Genomic DNA, 21,596 nt, shown 5'->3' on the forward strand with positions numbered 1-21,596 from the left:
GTTATATCTAAATGAATGAGCCAGCTAGCTAACTTAATTRATTGCTTGTAGTATAGCCCAATATTTGACTTAAGCCCAAATAACACAAAAAGTGTATTTTTACATGCGTGTACATGTTGGAATTACACTGAACAAAAATATAAACGCAACATGCAAAAGTGTTGGTCCCATGTTGCATAAGCTGAAATAAAAGATCCCAGAAATGTTCCATACACACAAAAAGCGTATTTCTTTCAAATGTTGTGCAGAAATTTGTTTACATCCCTGTTTGTGAGCATTTCTCCTTTGTCAAGATAATCCATCCACCTGACAGGTTTGGCATATCTATAAACTGATTAAACAGCATTAGAAAYTGATTAAACAGCATAATCATTACACAGGTGTTCCTTTTGCTGTGGGCAATAAAAGGCCACTCAAAAATGTGCAGTTTTGTCACACAACACAATGCCTCAGATATCTCAAGTTTCGAGGGAGCATGCATCTGGCATACTGACTGCAGGAATGTCCACCAGAGCTATTGCCAGAGAATTGAATGCTAATTTCTCTACCAAAAATCCCACAGCATCGTTTTAGAGAATTTAGCAGTATGTCCAATCGGCATCACAACTGCAGACCACGTGTATGGCGTCGCAGGCGTGGAAGGAAGCTAAAGTAATTTTACTGCATTATAGCAAATGTTTTATTTAACCTTTATTTAACTAGGAAAGTCAGTTAAGAACAAATTATTATTTAATAGAGGTGGGGGATCCTGCTTCTGGATACAACAGGMTGGAGTACGCCTGTCGGCCTTGAACTTCATGGCTTCAATGAAAGGGGGCAGTCGTTCTACCCTGGATAGTACAGACAATTTGCATTCTGGCAATATGAATGACAACTATATAGGGTCCTATGTATTTACAGTCAGGCAGGCAACAGTCTAGACTAGAAGGGTCCTGAATTCCACACGCGTGTGTKCGCTCAGCTGCAAGCATGGCAGATCTTCAGATGAGGCTTCTTCGGCAGAAAATCCAGAAAAGAAGCGAAAAGAACAAAGAGCGAAAACTACTYAAGAAACAGAAACAAGAGGAAGATAATGGTAACTGTTWTTYGAGTATTGTAATCGTTGTCTACAAGTTGTATTGACACTCGCGCTAGCCAACCTCGAAGCAAGGCTAGGTAGCTAAATATGTCTGATGCGTGTTTTTGCGGGGTTATTTATTTTATATGTAACCTTTATATAACTATTGATGTCTCTCGGAAATCACAAGTTGATACACGTAGCTAAATCATCTATTGTAATAACGTGATCCATTCCGTTAGCTTGTTTCTGGTTAAGCTAGCTAACGTTAGTTACTAACATTACTGTTTATTTTGGTAGCTAGCTAACGTTAGCCATTAGCTAGTGAATCAAATCCTAGGTCATTTCGAAACATTGTTACGAATGACAGGTTTTGATACATAGAGCTCTTTCCACTATTGATATCTTAGTTATGTAAATGAATAAGCCAGCTAGATTACTTACTTCGCATTGATTGTGTGTAGTGTAGCCAAATAAGCCAATATTGGCCTAAAGCCCAAATGAAAGGAAGTGTTTTTTTTACACGTTGAAATTAGAATCCACGGTAGAGAATGAGAGAACTGACGGGCTGCGAGCGTCAACGGCGCTTCATGCGCTTCAAATTAGATGTCAAATCTATTTGTCTTGCATCTACGCCAAGCAATGCGGATAAACTGGCAGAAGACTACATTGTTACAACTGGAATTGTAACATGTGTAGTTAAAGTGTATATTTACGGTGCGTTCACAAATGCACTCTGGCTTTCTTCTCCGATTTAAGAGCACTCATCTGAGTGTGCCATGGCGCAGAATAACGGACACGCAGACTAGACAAGGCACACGCGTGCACCATCGCTCGCATGTTGATTTTTGTCTAGAGGTGATAAGGATGTGCAGATTGAAATATCAGAACGAACTCTGAACCACTTATATTAATTTGGGGACATGTCGAAACGGATGAAACATTCATTGACATTTTGCTTGCTTTTGCTAGTTTATTTGTCCTGGGATATAAACATTTGGTTGTTATTTTACCTGAAACGCATAAGGTCCTCTACTCTGACAACTAATCCACAGATTAAAGGGTAAACCTAGTTGTTGGTTTCTAGTAATCTTTCCTCCTTCAGTCTTCTTTGGACTTTATATGGCAGTTGGCAACAAACTGTAAGGTGCATTACCACCACCTGGAGTGGACCTCAGTTCAGCTTTCAATCACCCACGTGGGTATATGTGCCTAAAACACAGTTTGCTTCATAAATAGAACCAAGTTCGATTTTAGCACCTGGCTATGCAGATACGTGAGCAGTTTGGATGAAATGGTTGAATAACATGTATGTGTACATTTATTTAGCCACACAAATAGTGTGGTCATGGTGAGGAATTCACATATGTGCAACACCTGTTGAATATGACTAGGGTCAGTAGACATTGGCAAAAAAAGCTATTCAATTGTTGCTAACAGCAGTTAGTCACCAACGCCCTAAATAACATGAAAACAGCCCAACCAGCTCTGCTAGGGTGAGTAAAATGGTCAGAGTGAGGTGTTCTCTCATTTGTGTCTGGGAGTAGCTAGCCAACTTTAGCCAGTTAGTTTGAGTGCTTGACTGCCATTGTGAGTGTTGCTCAGAGTGCACACTGGATGTTCTGGCGGAGTAGGGTTGATCTGAGCGTTCTGACCTCACAACGACAGTCAAGCACCCAAGCTAACTGACTAAAGTTAGCTAGCTTGCCAGCTACTTCCAGGCATTTATTTACCTTTATTTAAGACATAAATGAGAGACCACATCACTGACCATTTTTCTCGCCCTAGCAGAGCTGGTTAGGCTTTTTTTTCCGTACGAGTGCTATAATATGGAAATATCCTGGTGCGGGAACCCTAACTAGTCAATGTTACTAGTTGAATGATGGCCTCCTTTGCCGGGTTGATGTGATTTTTATTTATTTTTTATTCTGTGTATTCACAGATGACGCGAACAGACTTCCAGAGGAGCGTTGTGATGAAACGAGCCATGGGGCCACATCAATTTCAAAGCCGCAGAGTGCCAAACCCACAAAGAAGCCACAAATACAGAAGAATGTGTCTGCAAAGGTGGACACAGAAAAAAAATCTGTCAAGATGAAAAGGAAGCTCAAAACTGCTGATTTGCCAGGTAATGTTACTATTCAGTCATTTCTTAAAATTGTTGTGGCTAGGATTTGAGATTCTAATATTATGCACCTTTCAAGAAGGCTGGGGTAAATGGCTAAGTGTTTGTTTACCAATTCATTTCATGTTTTCCTTGTCAACGTATTTTTATATGGTTCTAACGTAGGTGTGAAGAAAGCCAAGAAGGACGAGGCAGATGATGATGATGAGGATATGGAGGAGGAGAGGGGGTTGACTGTGACTGGGGAGGATGCTGATGAGGGCACAGACAAACCCACACAGCCTCTTGAAGGGGCAGGGGCTGGAGAGGAGGAGGAGGAGGAAGATGATGAGGATGAAGAGGGAAGTGAAGATGGGGGGGAAGGAGAGAAGYTTGGGGATGATGAGGAGGAAGAAGATGGACCAGAGCTCCCAACTGGCTTGACAGGTATTCAATGTTCAATGACATAGACATAGGTCAACCAGAGGCCTTTACACTGCAAAATGTTAGCCTTGTCAACTGTGAATGTTATCTGTAGCAGTAATTTCTCAGTATTAGATATGGGCCATGAACTATTTACAATKTAGCCTCTGCAAGCATACACATATGTATTTTATCCATGACCTGCTTGGTAACCATGGTCTTTTACTTTAGGTCAAGGRTGGGGGTGGGGGCCACAAATAAACTGAATTGATCATGAGGGACTGCAGTTGCTCGCAAGTCTGCGTAACCATATGTGCACCCCACCACCACATTGTGAGCAAACCATTTTAGCTGCCCGCCTCTTAACAGTGGAGATAGATTAAAAATATATATAGTTTTGAAGGAAGTGCAATTCTGCACATTTTGCCATGGGGCAGAGCAAAGATATTACAATTGTATTACTMATTTCATGCAGTTCTACTCATTTTAGCCATGGGGTGGAGAGAAATGTTTGCAGTTTTATGACCTACAAAATCAGTGGGTAATTTGAACATGATTACTAAGTTTAGATAGCTCCAGGTAAATGTTGCAATTCTTCAATTCTTCTTCTGCAAATAGCACTGCTGGGGGATTTTTAAAAAGTCATAATCAATCAATAATATCATAACACTAGCAAAATATTTTCTTGAATTTACAATCTGTAGAAAGTACGAGAATAGAAAGGTTCAGAACTTTGTAACAACACAGTTGAAAAATATATGTCAAATATAAATCGACTGGATGGTGTTCAGAGATAGATGGGAGGTGTTGAGTAGAGCTGAAGGGTGGGACTAAAAATAACAAGACAACGAATGTAAAATATACTGTCCGTAAAATGTGTATAGTATCTATAAGCTTGAATTAGAAGCCTAAGTGTTGTCGATTTAGTTTCCTTCAATTAGTTGAGGGGTGGTAGGGTTAAGGGAAAAGTATAAAATAAATATATTTATCTATTTCTCTCTATATCACAGTGCCTTTGGAAAATATTCACTCCTTTACTTTTTCCACATTTTGTTATGTTACAGCCTTTTTCTAAAATTGATTAAATACATTTAAAAACTCAGTAATCTACACACAATACCCCATAATGACAAAGTGAAAACAGGTTTGTTAAAAAAAAAATCGCATTTGTTAAAAAATAAAAACATACCATATTTACGTAAGTATTCAGCCCCTTTGCTATGAGACTCGGAATTGAGCTTAGGTGCATCCTGTTTCCATTGATCATCCTTGATGTTTCTACAAGTTAATTGGAGTCCATCTGTGGTAAATTCAATTGATTGGACAGGATTTGGAAAGGCGCACACCTGTCTATAGAAGGTCCCACAGTTGACAGTGCATGTCAGAGCAAAAACCAAGCCATGAGGTCAAAGGAAGTGTCCGTGGAGCTCCGAGACAGGATTGTGTCGAGGCACAGATCTGGCCRCGGGTAACAAAACATTTCTGCAGGATTGAAGGTCCCTAAGAACACAGTCCAGAAGGACAACCATCTCTGCAGCACTCTACCAATCAGGCCTTTATGGTAGAGTGGCCAGACAGAAGCCACTTCTCAGTAAAAGGCACATGACAGCTCACTTGGAATTTGCCACAAGTGATCTAAAGGACTCTCAGACCATGAGAACCAAGATTCTCTGGTCTGATGAAACCAAGATTGAACACTTTGGSCTGAATGCCAAGCGTCACATCTGGAGGAAACCTGGCACCATCCCTATGGTGAAGCATGGTGGAGGCAGCATCATGCTGTGGGTATGTTTTTCAGTGGCAGGGTTTGGGAGACTAGTCAGGATYGAGGCAAAGTACAGAGAAATCATTGTTGAAAACCTGCTCAGGACCTCAGACTAAGGTGAAGGTTTACCTTCCAACAGGACAACAACCCTTAGCACATAGCCAAGACAACGCAGGAGTGGCTTTGGGACAAGTCTCTGAATGTCCTTGAATGGCCCAGTCAGAGCCTGGACTTGAACCCGATCAAACATCTCTGAGACCTGAAAATAGCTGTGCAGCGACTTTCCCCATCCAACCTGACAGCGCTTGAGAGGATCTGCAGAGAAGAATGGGGGGGGAACTCCCCAAATACCGATGTGCCAAGCCGGTGCGTCATACACATTAAGATTCGATGCTGTAATCGCTGCCGAAGGTGCTTCAACATTGTACTGAGTAAAGGGTCTGAGAACTTTGGTAAATTTGATATTGTATTTTTTTATGAAATTAGCAACAATTCCCCAAAAAAACTTTTTTAGGAATTGTCTTTATTGGGTATTGTGTGTMGATTGATTTATTAAATCAATCATACATTTTAGAATAAGGCTGTAACCTAACAACATGTGGGAAAAGTCAAGGGCTTCTGAATACTTAGATATTTACAAAAAAATGTATATGGTGGATTGGAAATGATTGACATTTACATTAATGGAARCCACAATATATCTGCAATATTAAAGCTGATCTAACTTCCAACAGTAAGTTGAGACCCCGACTGAGTTACACTTTTTTGGGGGGGGTGTCTACTTGTGCTAGACTAGAGCCCTTCTATGCCAAACCCATGCAGGTTTGAACTCTGTTTTCTGTTTCCCAGGTGCGTTCGAGGACACATCGTTTGCCTCTTTAGCCTCTCTGGTGAGTGAGAACACTCTGAAGGCTGTGAAGGAGATGGGCTTTGACCACATGACCGAGATCCAACACAAAAGCATCCGCCCCCTACTGGAGGGAAGGTAAGCTTACATTTTTATTAGCCAGAATTTCCACCTGTTAATTGTCCTCTACAAGGTTGACTGAAACAGGGCTCTGTAAAATCCTTCTAGGGCTCGGGGCGTGGCTGYCATGACGTTTTGTCAGCCCATYGTTGTAATGCAAATGACTGCCGTTSTCCTAGTRATTGACCGTTTAATTAACATGAACATGTTTAGCATCTCTGGGCTCCCAGGCATACAAGCTGCTGATTTGATGTGTGCATTTGGAACATCTAAACGTCTAATAAATCCATTTTAATATAGCCTACACCTTCACAATAAAATCCATTATTTCATTATGATCGGCCTATAAACGTGTTAGAAATCAAAACATGGGCTGAAGGATTCGAATCTCTGGGGGTGAGACAATTCCATTGCGGCTCTGCTGGTGTGGCAAATCAATGGGAGATGGAATTAAAAAGAAAACGAGAAGGGCTACAATGATCAAAAGCCAACCAGGTAGGCTGCTATTTAGGCTGTAATCTGAATGGAGTTGTGTGTATGTGAACATGAASTCACTCATGTACACACACACATTCATGCTAAACGCATCACAACCGTTGCTACCAGACTCTTGTACACTTGGCCCCATCCCACCCTTCCACAATACACGTGTTAATATTGGACAATAAATTGTGCCTTCCTGTATTATACTTAAGCTAAAATATCTATTATAAACTGGGTGGTTTGAGCCCTGAATTCTGATTGGCTGAAAGCCATGGTATATGAGACAGTATACCAGGGGTAGGACAAAACATTTAGTTTTACTGCTCTAATCACGTTGGTAACCAGTTTATAATAGCAATAAGGCTCCTCGGGGGTTTGTGATATATGGCCAATATACCACGGCTAAGGGCTGTGTCCAGGCACTCCACGTTGCACAAAAGAACATCCCGTAGCTGTGGTATATTGGCCATATACCACACCTCCTCGGGYGTTATTGCTTAATTCTATTCTACTGCCATCTACTGTGTTTGTATTATCATTTCTTATTGTTACATTGTCGAAGGAATCTGCAAGTAAGCGTTTCGTTGGACGATCTATACCATGCGTATCCTGTATGTACCACTAATACAACTTGAAACTAACTAGGACGGTGAGAAGCGCACTTAGCCTCAATTAGCTAGCTTCTCTCGGTTTGATGCAGTCAAGACGGGTAATATGTAAACGGATGGGATGATAAGTAACTAGCAAGAAGTTAAGTCGTTGCGGTCTCTCCCTCCTTGCCTGCTCTGAGCCTCCCGTGTCTTACCTACACATTCACACACACGACCTCCGCTCCCAAGTAGCCTASAGCTGCTCGCTCTGTGCCTCTCTCTCSCTTTGTCCATAGCTCCAGTTTAATAAAGTAGCCAAACAATTGGCTTTTCTGTTGCTTCCTTCACTCGGAACAGACCGGGTCCATAAGGGGACAGGTTTGGTTGTCCTTTAGGTTATTTCGGTACGGATTTTAAATATATGCATATTGGGTCCGGTGCTTTCCCGTGAACATTTTGGAGCAGGGCCTCTAACCCCCATTACCATTTGTCCTTATTCATGTTATTCCAATTCAATCATGAAGTTAGAGAGCGATTTAGAGGGATAATGGAGCACTGAAAACCAGGCCATTAGCGAGGGCCGTTAGCAAGTTTGGTAGGCTACCCATCAATGCCATTTATTTGCGCAGATTTGGATGGGATTACTGTGACCAACAGAATAACTACTTTCRTGACTTGTGACTGCTGGTGTGGCGATAATATGGTCGCCGCGACAGCCCTRTCCAGGACCACCAAAAGTTGCCGAATGGCATCCTAGAATCAGCCCTACAGGACTGATAATAAACTGAGTAATGTTGTTTTTGGCTTGATCGATGACGTCCTTTGCTCTCTTGAATTTTGCTAGAGATATCCTGGCTGCTGCGAAGACTGGCAGTGGTAAAACCCTGGCCTTCCTCATCCCCTCCATCGAGCTCATCTACAAACTCAAGTTCATGCCCAGGAACGGTAAGATTAGTGAAGATAAATATGTTGCCCCACAGCTAGTCTTTTTAGCTCTGCTAACATCAAAGGCATAGGGTCTAGACCTGGCGTAAGACTCAACCCTGCTTCCCCGCTATCCCCAGGCACGGGCGTGGTGATCCTGTCCCCAACGCGCGAGTTGGCCATGCAGACKTATGGCGTGATGAAAGAGCTGATGACCCACCACGTGCACACCTTTGGCCTRATCATGGGCGGCAGCAAYCGCACRGCCGAGGCCCAGAGGCTGGCCAACGGTGTCAACATCATCGTGGCCACACCCGGCAGACTGCTGGACCACCTGCAGGTAATGATGATGATGATGATAAGAACAGTACATTTATTAAAATCCTTTTCATACATTTCTGTCAGTGGGGACCAGGGTAATTTTGACAAAGGATTGGATTGTATAACTTTTCAGTGTAGGTAACTTATTTTACAGAAGGATTTTTGCATTTAGTCCTGGCTCTCTTCATTTGTTTCTCCCCACCCCCCTTTGCTCTCTGTAGAATACTGCCGGCTTCATGTATAAGAACCTCCAGTGTCTAATCATTGACGAAGCTGACCGTATCCTGGAAGTCGGCTTCGAAGAGGAACTGAAACAGATCATCAAACTCCTGCCGAGTATGTACCCACCTCATGGCCATAACCAACCGTGCATATGCTGTACCATGGAGTTTGATGTTGCTATTTGTCTTGTGTGTATGTCTAACTCCCCATGTCTAACATCGTGCGTTGTTCCTCAGAGCGGAGGCAGACCATGCTGTTCTCGGCCACCCAGACCCGTAAGGTGGAGGACCTGGCCCGTATCTCCCTGAAGAAGGAGCCCCTCTACGTGGGCGTGGACGACAACAAGGACAACGCCACCGTGGATGGCCTGGAACAGGTAAACAAAACGACTCGCTGCTGCAGAGTGTGACTATAAGTTCAGTGCATTGCCTTCAGTTGCCCCAAGACATTAACCGAAAGTAGCAAAGCTTTGATGTTTTTTTTTTGTTAGTGGTCTTGACAGTTGGTTTTGGAGCGTCGAAATTCAAATTCAGACGTGCAGGCCGTTCAGCGAGGTTTGGCCTGTAGTGGCTCTGTCCTTTCCTGTAGTGTCTGCTAGATAGAAGTGGGGGGGTTTGARACCCTTCCATGTCTCCACCACGGCAAGGTTATAGTTCAACCTCACACATCAATTACAATATGCACTTGACAGGTGTGTGGTTCTCTGCTTTTCTCTGGTGCATCAGGGATGCGTGGTCTGATGTGTAAACATTGTCTTGGTTGCCAGGGCTACGTGGTGTGTCCCTCAGAGAAGCGCTTCATGCTGCTCTTCACCTTCCTGAAGAAGAACCGCAAGAAGAAGCTGATGGTGTTCTTCTCCTCCTGCATGTCGGTCAAGTTCCACTACGAGCTGCTCAACTACATCGACCTGCCCGTCATGGCCATCCACGTGAGTTGTCACCTTTCAGTCTAGCGGAACGAAAACTGGGTTTCTCTAGGAACGGTTCTGATGGTACCTCCCCGTTTCTGACTGTTTGTGTGTTTTAGTGTCGGCTGAAACTGACCTGGCTCACTTTATTAGCTTGTTTCGGGGTGTTATTCGGAGCCCTTTGAGTCAGAGACACTCAACCAATATACATCACTGGTGATTAATTACGCCTGCTCTAAAATATGATTCATCTCAGTGTCTCTAGTAACAACAATGTAGTTCCAAGGCAAGCAACAGATTGCAGGCTACACTCTGTGTCAGTAGTCTTCGGATGATTATCTGGCTCAATTTGAGTTCTGCTACATTGATCCCCAGTCTGCCCCCACAAGGCATTCTCTCTCTCATGGGTCTGCTGTGGAGACAACTGGTACATCCACACTTGGGTCTTAAGGCCTTGTACCACTATAACACATCTTATGACATGACCAGATCTTGCGCTATAGGATTTAACACGAACATGTACTGTAAAATTCTGTGCGGTTCATCAATGGCRTCTTATCCTATGTGGTAAYGCTGTCTGTGGCTGACGTCTAATCAACTGTTTTTCTTTGACCTCTCAGGGGAAGCAGAAGCAGACGAAGCGTACCACCACCTTCTTCCAGTTCTGTAAYGCTGACTCTGGCATCCTGCTGTGTACAGACGTGGCGGCCAGAGGCCTGGACATCCCCGAGGTGGACTGGATCGTACAGTATGACCCCCCAGATGACCCCAAGGTACCTAAGTTTGAGACGCTTATTATGTATCTTTGACACTATTGAGTAATAACCCCTAGTCTATAAGCATCTCCAGCCAACGCCTCAGTGAAGCATTAACGTTTGTTTCCCTCGTTCTTCCCTCTTCTGTATCCTAGGAATACATCCACAGGGTCGGCAGAACAGCTCGCGGGATCAACGGCATAGGCCACGCCCTCCTGATCCTAAGGCCAGAGGAGCTGGGCTTCCTGCGCTTCCTCAAACAGGCCAAGGTAAGACCCTAACCCAACCATCTCTAACCTTACCTCAACCCAGCTCTTAACAGCAAAACAAGAAAAAAATGCAGCTGATTAGCCATCTTTCAGCAGTGGTGAATTATGTTTTGAAAAGGAAATGTCACATTTTGTTTCCCTCCTGCCTCAGGTTCCTTTGAGTGAGTTTGAATTYTCTTGGGCGAAGATCTCCGATATCCAGGGTCAGGTAAGACATGCGTCCACGTTTATTTCTGCATGTGAACCAGAGCTAAATGACGTCTGTGATATAGTGGACTACAGCGGCTAATTAATTGATATGGTCAAATGATAGACATCCTCCTATGAACAGGAGTTRGCTTCTGTGACTTTAGGGCAATTATCTGACAAGCCTTAAAATCCCAATGACAAATTCACACCAAGGTCTTCACATTTTGTTCTTTTGAAGYTGGAGAAATTGATTGAGAAGAACTACTACCTGCACAAGTCGGCCCAGGAGGCCTACAAGTCCTACGTGCGGGCGTACGACTCTCATTCGCTCAAAGCGATCTACAGCGTCAACACGCTCAACCTCCCCATGGTGGCGCTCTCCTTCGGCTTCAAAGTGGCTCCCTACGTCGACCTCAGTATCCTTTTTCCTGCGGCGACAACCTAGGCGTACTTTCACCGATGTCGTTCAAAGTGTTGCGTCGCCTTGGTTTATCTATTTGTGGTTGTGACTTTTGCAAACTTATCCCATCTTATGTTTTAAAAGAATGATACATAGTAAATATAGTGTACTTATTTATCATTACCTAATTGGTCGGTTCAGTACAGTGTTTCCTTTAACCCAGCACTCTGCTCCAGACGTCCACAGCAAAGGAGGACTGAAGATGACGAAGAGGGGTGGGGGCGGCGGCTTCGGCTACCAGAAGGGCAAGCCCGCTCACAAAGCCAAGATCTTCAAGCACGTCAACAATGGCAAGGGGGACAAGAGGCAATTCTCTCGCTAGCCTGCGGTCCTTGGGRGACACTACAAAATGGCTTCCTGACCTGGACTCACTCTCTATCTAGAGACCGATCTATTAGCCTGTACTGGGCATCGTGTCTCGCTCCCTATTTGTGTGTGATAGACCAGTCTGGCCTGTTGGGTCGTCACTAGTTACCACAGCCACAAAGTCATAAACCTCGCTTATTTATTTTCTTAAAATCAGATTTTAAATCTAACCTTAACCACACTGCTAACCTTATGCCTAACCTTTAAATTAAGACTAATAGCAAATTTYTGTATWMATTTTTACAATATAGCCAATTTTGACTTTGTTGCTGTGGTAACTAGTGACAACTAGTCTTTTGTAAGGGGCTCAATTGTTTTGCTCCAATGTCTCAGCCTGTCTTTCTCTGAACAGGTATTTTGTATTTGTAGTGGGCTCATACCGCTCATACTGTTCTGAGGACAGCCTTTGCATTCCTTTCCTCACAGCAGATGTGGATTTCTACTGTGGATTCTCTTTGATATGAGTATGCAGAACTATACATTGATTTGCATTGTTTTCCTCTACTGGCCAATTAAAAAAAAGAAATATAACACCCACACTGTTGGCAAACCCTTCCCATTTGTATACGTTTTTTTAATTTATGGAGCCCTTTCAGTTATAGGCACAATGTATTAACACAGGACTAAGTATTAGTGCACTTGTGACCTTTAATAATTATAGGTAGGGTATTGCAACCAATTTCCATAACAAAGGTAATGGCACACTGTTTTCTGAATTTGAGTAACAGATCACAGCATTGAAGAGCTGGTCCTGCCCGCTGAGCAAATGGTTGTAGTGACAGGGGAGTTCCACATGGGGGCGGTGTATTCAAGCACTGGTGTGATGTACAGGTACCTGCCAAAATAATGAGAACGCTAGTAAATGAGGGATACAAGGTATTGAAAGCAGGTTTTTCCACTGGTGTGGTTCCTGAGTTAAGTAAGCATTTAACATCCCATCATGCTTAGGGTCATGTACAAAAGAAACGTGTGAGTAAGATAATGGTTGCAGGGGTACGCTCAGACGTCGCATTCATCAACCAATGGTTGCGTGCCACATCGACTGCTGTCGGGCACCAGGTTKCTATAACGTGGTATGCTGATACATAAATGACCTATCCATTGATTGAAAGTTCTGGCATGCGTCGGCAATGTCTGAGCAGAGGAGCGCGACCGTTATGGCTTATGCCATGGGTGTCAAACTAATTTGGCCCGCGGGGTAATTATATTTGGCCCGCGAGACAATACCAAATTACTACTAGAGCTGGCCCGCCGGTATTATACAGCGCATTCACCGCTAATACTACGAATCCCATAATGCTCTGCTGTTGTTTTCGCGCGCCAATCAGGACAGGACCCAGAAACGCCCTCTCCTCTGTGRCAGTAGTCATAGCAACATAGACGCTACAACTGTCAGCGCGCTATCCCTTCCCAAAAATGGCGAAAAGAAAGGCAGAAAACAGGAGCTTTCTGGACAAGTGGGAGGCAGAATATCTGTTTACATATGTAAAAGACAAACCTGTTTGTCTTGTTTGTRGAGTCAACGTGGCTGTAAGTAAGGAGTACAACATTAGACGACACTATGAAACGAAACACCATGACAAATAAAAGGACCTGGACATGACTCAAAGGAGCCAGAAAGTAGAGGAGATGAAAAGAAGTTTGGTTTCACAACAGAATATGTGTTCAAAAAAGCCACATCACAAGTGAGTAAAGGCTAGTTAAATCAGAAGGCTGCAAATAGAAAAGAGGCATACGATTTTTATTTAAATTTTATTTATTTAATAAATTAATGCCATTGATGTGTTTTTTCATTTGAAATTCGATTTTGCATGTCTCCACTATTAAATTATATATTGTATGGTAATAAGCGATGCTTGTTCCATATTCRATGTTAAAGCAAAACTTGTTTGGGTCCATATTAAAAGGTTCATTTGTTCAATGTTGGCCCGCGACTTTGTTCAGGTTTTACATTTTGGCCCACTGGGTATTTGAGTTTGACACCCCTGGCTTATGCCCTCGCCCCTAACTGGTTCCTGTTTCTTAGCACGTTTCATTACATTTGTCTGACTTTTAAACTCCCATCTCCCTCTTATAGTTGCCTTTGTCACATGATGGCTTGCCTTCATCAATGTCATAAACCATCAAATCACTCCTGTTTGATGCAACGGTGTTACATCCATGATACAGTGAGCCTGTGGCATACATGTTTTACATTATACCTACAATGTAACGACTTGCAAGTCAGACGGAGTTTCCATTGACAATAGTAGTTGTTGGGAGTGAACCTTACTGTAAATAGTATGTCCATTGGGGAGTGCTTAGGAAGACTGCATGCTATGTAAAGCCTTTATAAATTGTCATTTTCTTTAAAGTGGGAACACTAAGGAAATGTTGCAATAGGCCTACTACTGTTGGGTGCTACTGGTCTGTGCAGTTAAGATTACAGTACCACGAGGGAAGCCGTTGGGCAGGAAGCATCCTGTTCTAATAGTGCACACTCTCCCTCATGCAGCTGCCAGCCAAATCATGAGACGCAAGTTCAGCCTGTCACTATCTGGCATACGAGGCTTACCAAAAATGTATGCAGGGCGGAAACTATGTCTCATATGGACACGGTTCAGGCATCTGTTTTGATTTGTTTCATGCCGTAATTCTTTCATACKGGCAAAGACTTGTATGGACCAACTATCTACAGCCATTACGACACCACTCACTAAGTTCAGCTCATGCCCACTCAAAAGATTGAAGAACATTGTGTCATTTGAGTGTTTGAGAAATTAATATAGGGAAGAGTTATGAGGTAGTATTACAAGTAAGACCTTTTAACAACTGTCATTGTACAATACTATACCTGGGTCAAATACATAACTGTACTGCAATATTTTTTTGTTTGCCTGGCACATAGTATCATTTCTAATCTCCCAAAATTGCAAACACCAAGCGTAATCATGTTATTTAGCTAATTAAAGTAATCAGCTGTTCCACAATGAGATGAGTAAAGTTCCTCGTCCTTTTGTGACAGGTGGCATATCTGCAGTTGCTGCACCTTGCTGCACCAGTTCTGCAGAGGCAGCTAATGGAGAACAACCACACTGTCACTGTTGAGGCACAGCCAAGCAGCTCCATTATCTTTACCCATCTGTTCCAGTCAGTTGTCCCCAGATTGAGCAACACAACTTTGAGTTGCGTCTGAAGCAATGTATTCACTCAACAGATTTTAGAGCGGTTCCCATGTCAATATGGGAAGCACAATGAGTTGAAATCCCTGGCAGCCGCCTTCTAAACAAAGCAGTAGACACTTTACACATCGGCTTGCATTGTATGTCACACTCTCCTGACGTGGCCTTTGACACTGACCACACATTTGTCTATAGCTTGAGACAACTTGTCCTTTTAATGTGATTTAGGACAGTGTTAAGGACCCTATCAGGTAGGTCAGTCTCATAATGAGATTCTGTTAACCATTTCAAATCGTTGACCGGTTGGTTGTATGACAACCGAATGATGTATCTCTTGGTGMTGTTGTAGATGGTGCTGTGAAGTCCAGGTGAAGATGGGGGTTTGGAGCTGGAGGRCAGGGTTGACCTCCATAGAAGGCTTTGTTGGGGTCAAGTCCCRCCCCCCAATGGCCTCCCCTCTTACACTCTTGTCATGTGAAAGTACCAKTATCTAATGGGATGGGGTGACAAGGAATGGGGGGGGGGAGTGGTCCTGAGTGGAAACCCTCATACACAAAAGCACTGTACTCGTAGGGCTGACACAATTACTGTACAACCGTGTAACCAATGTTTATGGATGAAGGCTGTAAAATTGTATAAAACATTTTCATGGGGCAAGAATAGCTGACTGAAGACGGGACAGCCGGGTATTYGTGCGGTTGAGTCTGTTTCTGCACTGCTGTGACATGGACTCTACGGTAACATGGGCTCTACAATGTGGAGAAACTTTGTTTTGTTCCTTGCTAAAACAAGCACGGTGTTGTAAGTCTTTGGTTGCCTAGACAATGACCCCTCCCCCTGCAGCAGWAGCACATGCAGTCAGGRGTGGRGGAGAGAAGGAAATGTGCATCTTGAATTCTTGTTAAYGGTTATTATAATGACCGCAGTCATTTAGATGACCATTAACCGTCACCCAAAATTCCAGGACCGTTACAGCCCTATTGTACTGACATGTTTTTTTTTCATATCCAATGTCAGGGAGAGCATTTGGGTCTTCTCAGAAATGACCGGATGGCTGTCTTCTGCCAGATGAGCACACTGAAAAGGAAGGACTTTTGCACAACGCGACCGGTTCGAGAACGGCTGAACGTTTAACATAATGAACAATTGGTACTCTGCAACCGCAGTGCACAAGCAACCTCTTAAATCTGAGTGCATTTCACTTTCAAACCATTTAATGATAAGCAGCTATCTGTTTGTTCACTCTTTCATGATTTGACTCATAAAAGGCAGATAAAACCACACTCAGGTTCCCATATAATGTTAACGAATGCTGTATTTGGTTTCGCATTACAATATTTCTGGGGTCCAGGTGTGCTGGTTTTAACTAAACAGTACCTTTATCAACAGTTTAGGTTTTTATTGCAAAACAAGACCCAGGACTTGTAGGTGATGCACATCTACGGTATGTCCGCTGATGAGATGAGAAATCAAGCAACTTGTAAGAATAAGCAATACAGTATTGTTTGGTATTTAATTGCACCCAAATAGTATAGCAAAAAAAAATGTATGCCCAGTTTTTATATTATGTTTTAAAATATAAAACAAATTGATACAGTTGCCTCTGGTTGTCTCAGTCGTCATTCGTACTTGCACTGGTAAACCACACGTTTAAAACCACACGAGTAGTATCCAACCCCAGCCCAAAAGCCCTCTCCCACCCGTCATGGGCCAGATGGAAACCATCAATGTTTCCACACAAACACACCCAGTCATGCACTCTCTCTCCAAGGCATCCTGAGACAATTGCCACTCCGAAGTACATATGAAAAACACGACTAAGACTTCCATCTCATTTGTTTTAGAGGACATTGCTACCCCCTCTAAGTTAACACACACACAAAACAAAATGCTTTTAAACCGTTTTGATTTGAGGATTGTGTTTTTGGAGCTTCTGGGTCAAAGGTTTACACATATGCACCATGGTGTAATGAGAACCTTCTCGGGGCCCCTCCAACCAGCCACTCCTCTGGGATTAAATTGTTGATATCACTGACTAGGCATGAGGGGACAGCCCAGACGGAATAGACACACGCCAGCTGCAGGAGAGAAAACATCACTTCGAATCACTAACACACTACCCTCAAGCCAGCCCCGATTGATATTTGATACTGTGATACTATTTGTTTGCCATGCTCTCAATTACTCAAATCAAATTTTATTGGTCACATACACGTGTTTAGCAGATGTTATTGCAGGTGTAGTAAAATGCTTGTGTTTCTAGCTCCGACAGTGCAGCAATATCCAACATGTAATATTCTTAATTTCACAACATAAGTATCAAAAGTACAAGTAAAATCATTWAAAAATTCCTTGTATTAAGCAAAGCAGACATACACATTTTCTAGTTGCAGGGGGGTGCAATTCAATATTAGCAAGGTGTTTATGTTTTGTAGACTAAGTGTATGTGAAAAGTATAAATTAAACACAGGTCTAAAGTTAGGTTTCCGCCCAATGAAGGAATGACTGAGTCGAAAAAGGGGGAAGCAAACATTAGAAAGTACACAAACTATACTGAACATAAATATAAATGCAACAATTTTATTGATTTTACTGAGTTACAGTTCAAATGAGGAAATCAGATGATTGAAATAAATAAATTAAGCCSTAATCACATGACTGGGAATACAGATATGCATCTGTTGGTCGCAGATACCTTAAAAGAAATGGGCCTCACGATGGGATTGAGGATCTCGTCACGGTATTTCTGTGCATTCAAATTGCCATTGATAAAATGCAATCGTGTTTGTTGTCTGTAGCTTATGMCTGCCCATACCATAACCCCACCACCACCATGGGGCACTCTCTTCATAATGTTGCCATCAGCAAAYCGCTCGCCCACATGACACCATACACGTGGTCTGCGGTTGTRAGGCCTGTTGGACGTACTGCCAAATTCTCTAAAATGACGTTGGAGGTGGCATACGGTAGAGAAATGAACATTAAATTCTCTGGCAACCGCTCTGGTGGACATTYCTGCGGTCAGCATGCCAACTGCACGCTCCCTCAAAACTTAAGACATCTGCGGCATTGTGTTGTGTGACAAATCTGGCATTTTAGCGTGGCCTTTTATTGTTCCCAGCACCTGCAACTGTGTAATGATCATGCCGTTTAATCAGCTTCTTGATATGCYACACCTGTCAGGTGGATGGATTATCTTGGCAAAGGAGAAATGCTCACTAACAGGGATGTAAACAAATTTGTGCACAACATTTTAGAGAAATAAACTTTTTGTGCATATGGAACATTTCTGGAATGATTTATTTCAGCTCATGAAACATGGGACCAACACTTTACATGTTGCGTTTATGTTTTTGTTCAGTGTGGTTTCTGTGGGAGTAGTTACTGGGAGAGCAGTGAATCTACTCAGCTAAGCCCAGATGGGATATAGAGGGGGTAGGGGGCACCAGGCCATCTTTTATTGCCCCAAGTTTCCTGAGCCTTGAAGTGTAGTCTAATCCATTCCAWTMSWATMTGGCCTTAATGGCCATATACTATTATAATCTCCACCCGGCACAGCCAGAAGAGGACTGCTCACCCCTCAGCTTGGTTTCTCTCTAGATTTCTTCCTACRTTCCTGCCTTTCTCAAGAGTTTTTCCTAGCCACTGTGCTTCTAGATCTGCATTGCTTGCTGTTTGGGGTTTTATGCTGGGTTTCTGTATAAGCACTTTGTGACATCTGCTGATGCTATAAGGGCTCTAAAAATACATTTGATTTGATTTGATTAATAGCTGTCCTCTAAGGTTTTGATGGTGAGTTGAAATAAAGACATACAATAGGTTGATGGGAGAACAAATAACCTTTATTACATCCCAAAAATAATGTACAGTCTTTAGGGGGGCCTATACAGTTTGTCAGGGCATAGGGTAGATCAAACAAAAACAGTCATGCTTGAAAGTGAGGTTGACATACTGATATGTTATAGGGCATCCCGGTTAAATACATTTGCAACACCAAGTTCCAATCAAGGTCAAGCAGCAGAGAAGATGCTCATGCAAAGTTTAAGAAGTAATATGTACCCACAAAAATTGTATTTTGTCTTCACTTTTTTTACAGGACTAGAGAGCATTGTCRGGCAGGTGGCAACTACAGTTGATAGGGCAATGGAGACGGTCAGGGATTCATGGTGGTCTGTCGTCGGAGTGGGTTGGGGACAGATACACTGTATCAACTGTTCTGTCCTCAGTAACAACAGGGCAGCGCAGGGGCAGTCAAGGAGGAGCAACAAGAAGTCGGGTAGGTAAGACGCACACAAAAAAGTAACACACCCAAGCTGAATATGCAGACAGGGAATAAGTCCCTTTCAGTATGGCTAGTCTTCTGTGCTGCGTTCAATAACGGTATCTTCTCCACAAACTGACGCTCGACTGTGCAGGTAGAGTATCTAGTATTCTAGCCCATATGGAATTGCCAAGTGTCCATGTCACCTGCAATACTTCCGTATTAGGGTCAGGAGTCRAGACACTTCATTCTCAAGTGACATATGCACTGAAAAGCTGCATGTGTCAATCAACAATTGGCAATTAGGATTGTCATGGATTAACAACATCATCTCGTCATTTGAGTGAACTATAGCCCTATTCGGWCGGGATTAGTTTTACTGGGAAGGTCGGGTAACGTAATTTCGTGCACGAGCACAAAACACCACATCYGTAATTTTTGTCATTTTAATTTGGTTATTATTCCAGCCCCAAAAACATACTGTCCTCTGATAATACATCCCATGCGAATCGACACCCGTGTGTTTTGAGAGATATTACAGTTTAACAGGTGCGGCACACAGTTTGGTTAAGAACATGGGGAACAAATTGATGCTTACAACAAAGTGCTATGCACGTAGCCCACAGATGAATGATCTGTTTTGTCATATATCATCTTTCCCAGTGCCTATTTCTCTTTAAACGGATGATATTGTGCCAATGAATTGATCAATTGTCAAATATGTCAGTTAATTAAATGTCTGCATACAGTTCATGGTTCTTATTGATATTATTTAGACTTTTTTTTTAACTGAAAGCCAATATTAGGCAATCCCTAGACAAATTGAAATATCTTCACGCCTAGGACAGCGTCCAGGCTTCGTCATAACGATCAATATTGAATGAGAAAAACAAAGAATGACAGGGGGCAGTTTGGTAAAACTAATCCGGTCCGGATCGACATGCTGGGGGTAATAATTACATAACCAGTTCTATAGTAATACCAGTCCCGTGCGAATAGGGCTTATGACTAGTGTATGTTTTTGAAGGGCACACTGTAAAAAAAAAAAGGCCAGCATAGAAGCTCTAGTTTAGGAGGGAAACTTAAGTGATAATCATCTTTGGCTGCCGCCACTTAAACCAGCCTGATCACCCTAACCCCCTACCATCTGTTCTAGGGATAGAGCTCTCTGTTTCCATGGCAACCYAGTACCCCTCTTCCCTTAATGGGTTGTGGGCTCTTTTGTGTGCCCCACCATGCACAAACTGTAACCCGACCATATTTGGTTTGTGCGTGCGTGTGTGCCTGCGCAAGGTGAGGATGCAAAGGGACCTGGACTGAAATCGGAGAATCATCAACCGCCCTGCTGACTACCACCAACGCCCCCATCCCCCCTCACAAAGCCCGCCCAGGCACCCACCCATCCCCCTTAACACCCAACAGCCCGCCAGGGCAATGTRTGTCSYCCCCCCCTTGACCCAATACACTAAKCTGAGGTGCTACTAGGCGGGAATCTGTTGCCTTATCCCCCGAGCAGTGGTGCGCGCATGATTGCAGGGCAGTGAGGACACATGTTCCCATTTGAACACATCCGATTGTATCCTAAAGTTTTTTTTTTACCTTAGAAGAGCCCTCCAAAACAAACTGTACTGTTCCATTCATAACCATGCAACAACCAGAGAGAAAATACATATGTCAAAAAAAAGATTGGACTAAACTATACATGCAAAATGTAAAATAACCTCCCCAAAATAACAACTTCAGTGCAGGATGGCAGATTGCATTTCTATGCCATTGCCTTAAGCAACTGTTCCACCCAACCATTGTGTTTTACATATGTTAATTTGCCACACATGGATGACCTGTTTTAAGGTCTTACTCGTCTCCTTTTTAGCTMATTTATCACCTGATTTACTTAACAAAAGCACATCTCAATAGATCGTCCATGTATCCTCATGACATGGCACAAGTGGGGGGGGGGTGCTTTCATATTTTTTCTCTATTGCTCCTCAAGCAAGGGGGAGGCTGATGACAGAGGGAACCATCGGACCAACTCCTTGTAGCCTACTTCATGAAGTTTACACTTGTGTCCCAAAATGTTTGTTGTTCAAAACATATTTGTTTAGCCTTARGTATGTGTACAGTACTGTATTTATATGTGGGGAATTGTTTTTCAACAGGAAAAGTTCCAAAAAATAGCTGGAGTGTGTCTTTAAGAGTCCATTTGCTTCAATCAGTTATAAACCAAATGCAGCTCTTTGAAACTGAATTCTGAGGTACTACGGTAGACTACGTTGACCCACAAACACAGGCACCTGGCTTCACTTCCTCATAGCACTGTGAATGAAAGAGTAATTATGCTGGGAAAGTTGAATGCTGAACTTAATTACTGT

General features: G+C 42.9%; 1 protein-coding gene and 1 non-coding gene across 2 annotated transcripts; both read left to right on the plus strand.

The window, feature by feature from the left end:
* Positions 1-913: 913 nt before the first annotated feature.
* On the plus strand, positions 914-12,357 carry LOC111973676 (ATP-dependent RNA helicase DDX18). Its single transcript, XM_024001054.2, has 14 exons — positions 914-1,075; positions 3,000-3,185; positions 3,348-3,608; positions 6,199-6,334; positions 8,234-8,334; positions 8,454-8,653; positions 8,856-8,970; positions 9,093-9,232; positions 9,623-9,784; positions 10,384-10,536; positions 10,674-10,787; positions 10,939-10,995; positions 11,215-11,392; positions 11,613-12,357. Exons 1-14 carry the CDS (start codon positions 970-972, stop codon positions 11,756-11,758), a joined length of 2,055 nt encoding a protein of 684 aa, XP_023856822.1. The 5' UTR covers positions 914-969; the 3' UTR covers positions 11,759-12,357.
* On the plus strand, positions 9,392-9,526 carry LOC111980473 (small nucleolar RNA SNORA9). Its single transcript, XR_002879473.1, has one exon. It is a non-coding gene; the product is annotated as a small nucleolar RNA SNORA9 (small nucleolar RNA).
* Positions 12,358-21,596: the final 9,239 nt, after the last annotated feature.

Source organism: Salvelinus sp. IW2-2015, linkage group LG2 (genome assembly GCF_002910315.2).
Source record: "Salvelinus sp. IW2-2015 linkage group LG2, ASM291031v2, whole genome shotgun sequence".
In the NCBI taxonomy this organism is placed as follows: Eukaryota; Metazoa; Chordata; class Actinopteri; order Salmoniformes; family Salmonidae; genus Salvelinus; species Salvelinus sp. IW2-2015.